This window comes from Ricinus communis, chromosome 4 (genome assembly GCF_019578655.1).
Source record: "Ricinus communis isolate WT05 ecotype wild-type chromosome 4, ASM1957865v1, whole genome shotgun sequence".
Classification (NCBI taxonomy): Eukaryota; Viridiplantae; Streptophyta; class Magnoliopsida; order Malpighiales; family Euphorbiaceae; genus Ricinus; species Ricinus communis.
In genome coordinates this window covers 24,536,698-24,548,213 of record NC_063259.1, presented here as the reverse complement: position 1 = coordinate 24,548,213, position 11,516 = coordinate 24,536,698, and the positions used below count along the sequence as shown (strand labels likewise).

At 33.4% G+C, this 11,516-nt stretch overlaps 1 protein-coding gene and 1 pseudogene across 1 annotated transcript; both read left to right on the top strand.

The window, feature by feature from the left end:
• Nucleotides 1–225: 225 nt before the first annotated feature.
• LOC107260911 lies at nucleotides 226–1,011 on the top strand. Its single transcript, XM_048373138.1, has 2 exons — nucleotides 226–492; nucleotides 598–1,011. The coding sequence occupies exons 1-2, from the start codon at nucleotides 226–228 to the stop codon at nucleotides 1,009–1,011; spliced, it is 681 nt and encodes a 226-aa protein (XP_048229095.1).
• Nucleotides 1,012–8,130: 7,119 nt separating this feature from the next.
• On the top strand, nucleotides 8,131–10,204 carry LOC125369925 (annotated as a pseudogene).
• Nucleotides 10,205–11,516: the final 1,312 nt, after the last annotated feature.

The following is an 11,516-nucleotide window of genomic DNA, read 5'->3' as shown; positions in this document are numbered from 1 at the left end:
ATGTTGGCATGCCACCTGCTCGACAAAATTCTTTAAGGTTGGATTTGTTGATAGGGGTTGTGGCTTAAATTTATTTGCTTGGTGGAAAATTATGCATTGTGGTTTCATATTGATAAATGGTTATGGCACATAAGCAATCTGTGAAAGTAGATTTATTGCCCATTCTTTGGAGTAATTGATTGTTGTTGATTTCTGTTGAATTTTCCTTTCCTTTGTCTGTTCCGTATGGCTGAAGCTAGAGATGATTCGCTTCAAGCAGTTAGTGTTCAGTTGGATGGTAAGAATTATGCATATTGGAGCTACGTGATAAAAAATTTCTTGAAAGGGAAACAAAAGTGGGGATATATTTCGGGTGCTTATATTAAGCCTCAAGATGATGTGGCATTATTGGATAAATGGGAAGTTGATAATTCAAAAATTATTACTTGGATCAATAATTCTGTTAAGCATTCGATAGGCACCCAATTAGCAAAATATGAGACGGCTAAGGAGGTTTAGGATCACCTAGCTAGACTGTATACACAGTCTAATTTTGCAAAGCAATACCAGTTGGAGTCTGACATTCGTGCTTTTCAGTAAAAAAGTATGAGTATTCAGGAATTCTACGATGCTATGACAGATTTGTGGGATCAGTTGGTTCTCACAGAACCTGCTGAATTACGAGCCTTTGGGCCTTATATTGTACGAAGAGAGGAGCAGAGATTGGTACAGCTTTTAATGGCCCTTTGTGATGAGTTTGAGGGACTTCGTGGGTCTATTCTGCATCGTCATCCACTGCCTTCTGTTGATTCTGTTGTTAGTGAACTTTTGGCTGAAGAAATTTATTTGAAATCCTCGGTTGTAAAAGAGGTTTCTCCAGCTTCTACTCCATCTGTTTTTGCCATGCCTCCTCGATCAAACTCTAAATCTCAGTTCAGGCCATATGGATCTGTTGCTCGTGATGAATGCGGGTTTTGCAAGCAAAAAGGTCATTGGAAATCTCAGTGTCCGAAATTGGGCAGAGGAAAATAGCAACAGTTTCATCAACAGCAGCAGTAACAGTCTCATCAGTGGTCGTATCGATCACCGCCTCTCCACAATAGACCTCCTCTTCTACCTCGTCCTCACAATGCCTTGTCAACCTCCTCCTTAGACCCATCACTGATTGAAAGCGTTTTAGCCTTGCTTCTCGTACCTCATGCCATGTCTGCTTTCTCTCAAGTAGGTCTGTCATCTAGTCCTTCAGGTATATCCCTTTCCTCCTGGATTTTAGATTCTGGTGCTTCAAACCATATGTCACCTAATTTATCATCATTTACTTCTCTAACCCTTGAAGTTTCAGTTCCTGTTATGAGTGCTAGTGGTACACCTATGCCATTGCAAGGTGTTGGTTCGGTTATTACGCCTTCTCTATCTTTATCTAATGTCTATCACATTCCTAGTCTTGCTTTGAATCTTGCTTCTGTTTGTCAGATTTGTGATACTGGATGCTCAGTCTCATTTTCTTCTTCTGCTTGTTTTGTTCAGGATCCACAGTATCAGAAAGTGATTGGGATCGGCCATAGAGAAGGAGGACTTTATGTATTGGATCAACTCAAAACCCCTCATACTGCGGCTGTTGTTCCTGGTGTGAATTTGTCATCCTTTCATTTGAATCCCTCTTCATCTGTGTTTTATTTGTGGCACTCTCGCCTTGGTCATGTCTCTGTGTCTCGTTTAAATTTTTTAGTTTTTACAGGAGCTTTAGGAAATTTGAAAACTCATGATATTTCTGATTGTAGTGGTTGTAAACTAGCCAAGTTTAATGCATTGCCTTTTTCTAAAAGCACTACTATTTCTGTCTCTCCTTCTGATCTTATTCATTCTGATGTATGGGGACCCTCTCCTATTTCTACAAAAGGGGGTTCTCGCTATTATGTATCTTTTATTGATGATTGCACTCGTTATTGTTGGGTTTATCTTATGAAACGTCGTTCAGACTTTTTTGGCATTTATAATGAGTTCCGATCTCTTGTAAAAACCCAACATTCAGCTGTTATCAAATGTTTTAGATGTGATTTGGGGGAGAGTATACTTCTCATGCTTTTAAGGATCTACTTACTTTAGATGGTACAATTTACCAAACTTCTTGCACTGATACTCCTGAATAAAATGGAGTTGCTGAGAGAAAACATAGGCACATTCTAGAGACTGCACGATCACTCTTGTTGTCCGCTAGTGTTCCTAGTGAATTTTGGGGGGAAGGAGTTCTTACTTCTGTTCATTTAATTAACAGAATTCCTATTTCTTATAATTCTGGCTTGTCTCCCTATGAAAGATTGTATGGTCGTCCGCCAGATTATACTTCTCTTCGTGTTTTTGGTTCTACATATTTTGTTCTTCTTACTCATGTTGAACGCAGTAAGCTATCATCTCGATCTACTATGTGTGTCTTTCTTGGTTATGGTGCAGGTCAAAAAGGGTATCGTTGTTTTGATCCAGTCAGTCATAAATTATATGTTTCTCGTCATGTTATTTTTCTTGAACATATTCCTTATTTTACAATTCCTGACCGTCCTCACCATATATCTATGTCTTATCTTATCCATATTGACCCTTTTTCTAATGATGTTGATGAGCTATCCTCTGCTGACATTCCTGACACCTCTATTGGCTCCTCTACTACACACTCCGCCCAATCATCTTCTGAGACTGCGGATACTGTCGTACCTCGCTATCCTGTATGCAATCGTAAGTCCACTAAACAACTTGATTTTGATTATTCTTGTTATTCGAGTTCATTTGTTTCCTTTCTCGCTTCTATTCATCGTCTTTCTGAACCTTCATCTTTTAAAGAAGCCATTCTTGATCCTCTTTGGCAGCGTGCCATGGCTGAGGAGTTAACTGCTCTTCACCAAACCCATACTTGGGATTTAGTTTTCCTTCCTGCAGGTAAACGTGCTATTGGTTCTCGTTGGGTCTACAAGATCAAAACTAAGTCTGATGGTTCTATTGAAAGGTATAAAGCTCGTTTAGTGGCTAAAGGTTATTCTCAAGAATATGGTATGGATTATGAAGAGACTTTTTATCCCGTTGCTAAAATGACTACAGTTCGAACTCTTATTCTTTGTTGCTTGGATTCGTTGGGATATAACTCAAATGGATGTCAAAATGCCTTTTTGAATGGCGATCTTCATGAAGAAGTTTATATGGTCCCTCCTCCGGTCTTGATCATCATCCCCGGTGAAGTCTGCAGACTTAGGAAGGCTTCTTTATGGTCTCAAACAGGGCTCCTCGCTTGGTTCGAGAAGTTCTCTCTTGTAATTACTCGCGACTTGGTTTTCATCCTAGCCCACCATGACTCGCTTTATCAAATGTACTTGGTACCGGTCGAATTTTGCTCTCTCTATATGTTGATGATATGATTATTACAGTGATGATGTTGTCGGGATTAGTCTGTTAAAGTCCGAACTGACTCGTTGTTTTGCTATGAAGGACTTGGGTTCCCTTCGTTACTTCTTGGGTATTGAAGTTGCTTCTTCTCCAAAAGGGTATCTTCTTTCTCAATCTAAGTACATTTTTGATATTTTTGAGCGTGCTCGCCTTTCTGACAATAAGACTGTTGCTACTCCAATTGAGCTCAACGCTCGTTATTCCGCCCGATGGTTCTCACTCACGGGATCCGAGTCTATATCGGACTGTTGTTGGAAGTTTGGTTTATCTTACTATCACTCGCCCTGATATTGCATATGTTGTTCATATAGCCAGTCAGTTTGTTACTTCTCCTACTACAGTTCATTGGGCTGCTGTTCTTTGCATTTTGAGATACCTCACGGGACTCGCCGACTCTTCTATTTTCATCCGCTTCATCTTTAGAGTTATGTGCTTACTCGATGCTTTGATTGGTAGTGATCCCAATGACCGCAAATCAACTACTGGATTTTGTATCTTTTTAGGTGATTCCCTTATCTCTTGGAAAAGTAAGAAGTAGGACGTCATTTCTCGATCCTCAACGGAGGCTGAATATCGCGCTATGGCTTCTACTACTTGTGAAATAGTTTGGTTGCGATGGTTGCTTGTTGATATGGGTGTCTTTCTGCGGCAACCAACTCCTTTACATTGTGATAATAAGAGTTCTATTCAGATTGCACACAATTCAGTCTTTCACGAACGGACCAAGCATATCGAAATCGACTGTCATATTACCCGTCATCATCTTCAGAATGGCACCTTGACTTTGCCTTTTGTTTCTTCTTCCTTACAGCTTGCGGACTTATTTACAAAATATCTAACTGCTTCACGTTTTCGTTTTTTATCTGACAAACTCTCGATGCTTGTTGCTATCGCATCGTGAGTTTGAGGGGGAATGTTAAACACTGTAATTAAAGGTTTATTGTAAGGGTAGTATAATCTTTTCCATGATTAGAGTATAAATAATCATCTTTCCTTTATTTTTAGGTTAAGCTTCCTTTGATGATGTATATTATGATTTCCTCTCAATCTTTACAATTTTAATTACCCAGCTAGGTAATTGTAATGCTTTCCGTATAGCATTTAATTCCACTTTATTGGACTCTAATATACCATCAGGACAGGATAACATTGCCATAATGAACTTGAATTTTGGAGAACCTCCTTAGTACCTGAAGAACCAAGTTTACCTTTGGAAAAAGTATCTATGTTCCATTTAATATATAGAGCAGGTGGAGTTTTCCAGAATATAGGAACGAGAAACCTGTTACCATACTTCCCAAATAATTTTGCGGTGAATGAGCAGATGATGAATATCTTTAGAGTATGATTGATGGAGGCTATGTTTTGTATTTATATTGTTAATCAATGCCATCCATACTGTAACACTTTGTCCCATAATGGGAACTGATTATCGGTTTAATGTGTTTATAAGAATTTAAATGAGTTACTAATAACATGTGAGAGGCCTAATCTCGCCTTTAGTTATTGGATACACAGCGATCTTACAAAAAGCTATCATGAGTTGTTGTTTTGGTACTTTAATGGAAGAAACAAGTATACAGTCTAGTGGTTTTGGCATGGACCCAAGAGTACTGTGGAGGATTTGGATTTTTAAACTTGTCTCCTAATTGATGATTCCCTCAATCATTTTTCTGAGCTATAGGGGTTGTGAATGATTCCTCATCTCTTGCGAAGCCAAGAAATAAGTAAAATGTTTTTATAAATTTTTTATCATTTTATTTTTCTGAGTCCAACAATTCTTAAATTATATATAATATAAAGTGTCATTTCTTTATAAATTTTTCGTCATAAATTTTTAAAAGAATCATTAGATGAAATGCTAAATACAATCACCATTACAATATCATAAAATTAAAATCTTAAAGTAAGAAATTACAAAAAATGTTTTCCCTTTTAATGATTTAGGCTTTATAATATAACACGTAATATGTAATCAAATATTCATTTTTTTTCTCCTCCTTTTTAATCTAATATTTTTCTCTATCTTCTGATTTCAAGAGAATTCTTTTTTCTTTTTTTCTTTTCAAAGTGACTAGATGGTTGAAGAAAAAAAAAAACAAGTTTCAAGAAAAGCAGTTGAACAAACATACACCGACATATGAACTTTGTGAGTAAGAAACCCTGTTTCTTTATTGGTTTCTTTTGAACAAATTAAGAAAATGTAGAGAAATAAGAAAGGGTGTTGATGAGTGGGGAAACAAGAATGGTTGGATACCACCCACCATGAAGCTTGTTGGGAAGAGGCAATACTTTTTACTACTAACACTAACAAAAGACCAAATTGACAACTCTCCACTATCCCTCTATTCATATATCTTTCAATTTTTTGAGTGATGAAGGTAATGCCGTATATGACCTCAATTCATGCACTTGTCTCTCTCAAGAATGTAACTATTCCTTGGTGTGCAAGAAGAAAAAGGATAAGTAGTGAGTGGTTAGGGATACTTTGCCATTTTGAATGATGGGGTCCCCTTTAGATTTTTATTTTCTGTGTCCTATTTTTATATATATACTTTTTATATATATATACTTTGCCGTATATATATATATGTACGTACCTTCTCTTGCACTTTGGCATCGTCCTGTCCTTTCCATTGTTTCATTCACAGCCCTTTGCTCACAAGTCACAACTTCTAAACTTGGAGTTTGTGGAGGACAATTTCAGATTGTCAGCTTCTTAACTTTAGATGGAATTAGCGATGGGAAGAGAAAAGACCAATCCAGAATCTCTTGTTTCCAAAACTATACAAGTATTTTTATAGTTTGTTCTTTTTTCTTCTACAATATAAATTTTATGTTACCGAATTCATACATGTGAAATGCTAGTTTTGGATTTGCATGCATCATTTGCAGAACTCAACTTTATCATCATAATCCTTATTCAATTTATTCTATGATTGCCATAAAGGAGTATCATAAATTTATCCACAGGGCGTATGAACTTGGATGTGGATTGATTTTTTTCCCTTTTGTTTCTTCTATTCGTATCAAGTATACCAATGTAATTAAAAGCAGACTACTAACCAAGATATGATTTGATTGGAAATTTAACTTGTAAGGATTAAAAAAATATTAAAGTTTTAAAGTTCTGAAGTTATGAGTTCAAATCTTCTATTCATTATCTATCCATAATAGGAGTTTATAAGCATTGCAGGAAGTTATTGGTAACAAAATGGCTACTCCGTTTTGCAGTCTCAAGCTCATTAGCCTCCAAATAATATAAAAATGAACTAATAATACTAAAAATCCAAACATTTATTTTCTATTGCAAATTTGGTCAATCCTCTTAATTTTTACTTAAAAATTTATCTAATTAATTGCAGTAATAGTTAAATTAAAAAATTTAGTTAAAATAGAGTGACGTGCTAAATAATGTATTATTATTTATTATTAACAACTTACACGTTACTACCACATATTTTTACACACTGTATACGAGTTACTAACATTAGGTTCTGATAAATAGAAAGTAAAAAATAAGTGAAAACCATAAATAAATAAAAAAATGAAAGGTGAAGTCATTTATTTCCTTACTTTCTCCGTGATTGTAATGCGCAAATGATATTGGTAAAGTAAAAGAAGGTTAGTATATAAAATTAAAAGAATAGTATTCAATCTTGACCGAGATTTCAATTTAACTATAATTGCAATTAATTGATTAAATCAGACTATTTAAATAAAAATTTTAAAAATTAAAATTTTAGAAAAACAAGAATATTTAAATATTTAATTTTATTAGGCGTATAAAAACAGAAGAATTACGTGGAGATTAAGAGATTGGTGAGGAACGGCTGGATTGGCTGGCTAGCTCGTGCAATAAAAAAAAAGTCCTTCGCCTTAGTAAGCTAGCTTTCTAAGCCCGGGTAGGACGTGGATCGATCATGACGAAAATGGACTTCTCCGTAATGTAATAGAAGAGTCACAGTCCCTTCTCGACCAGACGAAGGAGATATGAATTCCATTCAGGCTAAAGAAATACGTTAGGAGTGGTCAGAGAGTAAAAGATTAGAATGTGCAACTCACTGCGACAGCTAATTTAGCTTCCCTGGAAGTAACAATAAATTATTGAATTGAGTTCCGAATCTTCTAATTGTGTTGCAAACTGTTTAAAAAGGCCTCAGAAATAAAAACCCATGGATCTGAAGACATTTGTCTTTACAGCCCAGTTAAATCTTACCAATTTATTACAAGCCCATCTCATTCTTTGGGTGTTGCCGAGGTTGTAAAGGATTTTGCAGCCATTGCCTAGAAGTGGGTTGCCGCTCTTAGGCTCCGTTTGTTGGGCGGAAAACATTTTCTGGCAAATTTACCATTCAAATTAATAGCAGACTATAAGATTTCGACAAAAATATTGAACTATCTAACGAGATATATAATAATATGAAAGTTACTACTAAATGAGATTGTCGTATGATTATTTACACTATATAAAACGTGTTAATTTTTATAATGAATGTAAGAAAATAATTATTTTTTTATTAATTTTTTTTACACATGATAATAACTTATATAAATCTGACATCTTTCGAAATGTGAACGAGGCACAAGGGTGAGAAAGAAAGTGAGAGGTGGGGTGAATAGACATACAAATTAACAACAAATTGAGAATGGCTGTAACCGTCCAGTGTGTATACAGAGTTTTGCATGCTTGAACACTTGGCCGTAAAGCTCCCTCAATGTAATAAGCAAATGGCCCTGAAGAGACCTGGTTTTAGGTCTAGAGTTCTGTCTTTCTTTCTCTTTCTCTCTTTTCTCTATCAATCGAGTTTGAAAGGTCTGAGATACTCCATAAAAAATCTGCAGGTATGGCACATCTATTTACATGTTTGAATTAAAATTTCAATTCCTTGATCTTAACCTGTAGTGTTTCTGCTATTTTAATGGCCTTCCTTTGGCTGCTACAGACTTTTACTTACCTCTGACATGAATAAAAGGTACTGAAAATGCTTCTGTTTTCTTATATATGGATCAGATTATAGTTCTCAAACTTCATTTCAAAATTTCATTAACAAATGCATATACATTTGATATCAGGAAATACATCAGATTTTGCTCGACAAGTTATAAAGATATAAATTAGATTAGATTTCAAACTTCATCGGTTTTTTATTTGCAGTATTTTTCTTTTCTCCTTTTTTTACTAATCTTATAGATTAGGTAAAAGCTAGTGAAATTAGGTGATAAAAATTTCAAATCTATTTGAAATGCACGCGAAAACCATAAATAAAAGAAATTTTAAATAACACCAAAAATAAAAGTTACCATATATTTCCCAAAAAAAGTATTAAAATTAATAAACATGTAATGAGTCATATGATTTTAATATAACTTAATTACGTAAATATATATGAGAAAGATTGCGAAAAAACAATAAGAAATTAAGATATCAATAAGAAATGATCAATCTGCTGAAGTACACTGATCATTAATCAAACCATAAAATTACCAAGTTATACAATCTCTTCTTGTACCTATAATCATCATTAACTTTTTTCTCTTTAGATTGTAAGAAGCAAATTTATCAAATAGGCAGACATAATAAACATACATACACCTTCAGTACATATTATAATACAATATATAATGTTCACGAACACATAATCATATTCTTATGAAATAATTTTGTATCTTACGAAATAGTTCATGAATCAGTTGCATATTTATCTTTTAGTTATTTAAATTTTTTCATAAACCTTAAAATCATTTTCAAAACATTAGTTTAGAGTGTTTGGATTTATTTTTAGTATTTTATTTGATAGTTGGTCTTTATAATATATGCTTTACAATTCCTTGTGAGATCGACCTTGTGGTGTACTTACCAGTACTACTATTCGGTTCGTACACTTGCAAGTACTAAGTTTGAGACATTAAGCTCCTAAAGAAAAGCTTGATTCCGTGCTAATTTGCAACCCGACAATGAGTGATTACTTGGTTTTAACCTCAATCACAAGAACAACAAGAATATTGTTCTCAAGGCCATGCAAGAGCTATCAGATTGGGTTTCACTTTGATTCGTCATCTGGCAAGTATAAAGTTGTGCGCGAATATAGATTTTCTGATAATGAACCTAGCAAGTTCTAGTAATCACAATTGGAGAAAGTTCATGAAAAGAGTTAAACGATGCTCCTAATTTCAGAATCGAAAGAGGTTTCAACTCAGCAATCGCTTGGAACTAAGGTTTCCATTGGAAAATCAGTGAACTCGATCACAAACATGATGAGAGTTGTGTGCTTAGGTTTGATTTGAGCGATGAAAAGTTTTATGTGATCTGTTGTATTAGTCATGATCGAGGAGATGAAGGGTATTATAAGTATGATGTTCCTCGTAACTATGACTTGGTGAGTTTAGGAGGTGATTTAAAACTAGTACATCATGATTCTCGTTTCTTGAAGATATAGACAATCGTCGGAAACAAGGTACAAGGTTTCTCTATCTTATTACAACATAGGTTTGTTTTATGTGTGCCAAGAAGCAGGCTTTTGCATCACAGTTTGATTTGTCAAATTGACGAGGGAAGTTACCTGATGCAAGTTTTCAGATGGGAGAAAGGAAATCAGAAGTGTAACATTGTCAAATTTTCTCCTGAAATTGGAGAATATTTGGAGTTGGACATTGATGGTCTTCCTACCCTTTTCAAGATCTTGTGTTTTAAGTCTACCTTTGCTCCTATTTTAGCTTAAATCTTTTGTTGTTTCATCCTCTTGTTAAACTTCCATTACTTTTTTCTTTGCTTCGATTTTGGTTAATTGAGCTGAGTTGTACTTTGAACTATTATCAAATTGTTGGCTATATTTTTTTATGATTTTCTTGAATTTGATAAGATATATATTTCTATTTATTTATTAAATTAATAAATGAATAATATATATTTATTAATTTTAAATAGTTATAATTGGATAAAAGAAAAGAAATTCACGTGCTAATGGACTTCGACTAATTTTTCTTGCCCATAAGAATTGATCATTTGGGCTGGTGATTGAGCAATTTTCAAGCCATTCAAGGAATCAAAATTAATTATATTGTATTTATATGATCGAATGCTTGGCTATTTTACCATGAGAAGAAACTGAAAATCCGATTTGGTAATCCATGATAAGGTCCGGTACATATATTTATAAAATAACAATAATAATAATAATATTATTATAATTATTATCATGATTATTTATTATTATTATTTTTTTTGAGATAATGAAATATAAATAAAAAAAACGAAAGAAAAAGATTAACAAAAGAATATATCTAAAACTCCTTTTTTTAAAGTGGAAATGTACGTAATATATCCTATTTAGGTCGCGTAATAACCAATCATGTTCACTTATGTTGTGTTTATAATGTGATTATACATGTGTTTGGATGATTTTGTGCTCAGTTTTGATTAAGTTTTAGTAATTTAACATAAACCTCCAAAAGAATACAAGCCATTCGGTCTAAAAATACTATAATTCTCTCAAGAATTCTTAAGCTAACTTTCAAGTCAACAAATCCTTATAAATAAAGGGACTTGGCCTTAGTAATTTACATTTGAATTAAAAAGCTTTATCAAAAAACCACTTTCTTTTTATGCTAGTCTTTTAATCACTTATTATCCATATAAATAAATATTTCTATTTTTATTACAAACATTCTAAATATAGTACTTGGTGTAATTTATTAGAAAATAATAATTCTATAAATAGAGAAATCAAATTTCAATTTAATTGAAGAAAGTAATGAATTTTATATTTATATTTATTTTAATTATAAAAAATTAATTTATTCCGTTTCGGTCATTTAATTTTAATTTTATTTGAATTCAATTCTTTTATAAATAAATAATTAATATGTATTAAAAATGATTAATAAAAAAATAAAATATAACAACTCAATTTGTTTCGAAAATTTCATAATCTAATTTTACTGAAAAAAAAAAAAATACGCATCAAATGTTAAAGGGCACGTTTTCCCTCAAAGTGTACCTTCCTATTATCTTTGGGTTACTAAGTTGATTCAGCAAAGTTAGATATATAGTTGGTGACAAGTTTTGAATTTCAAAGCCACCGCTAGAAACCAGTCCCACCACC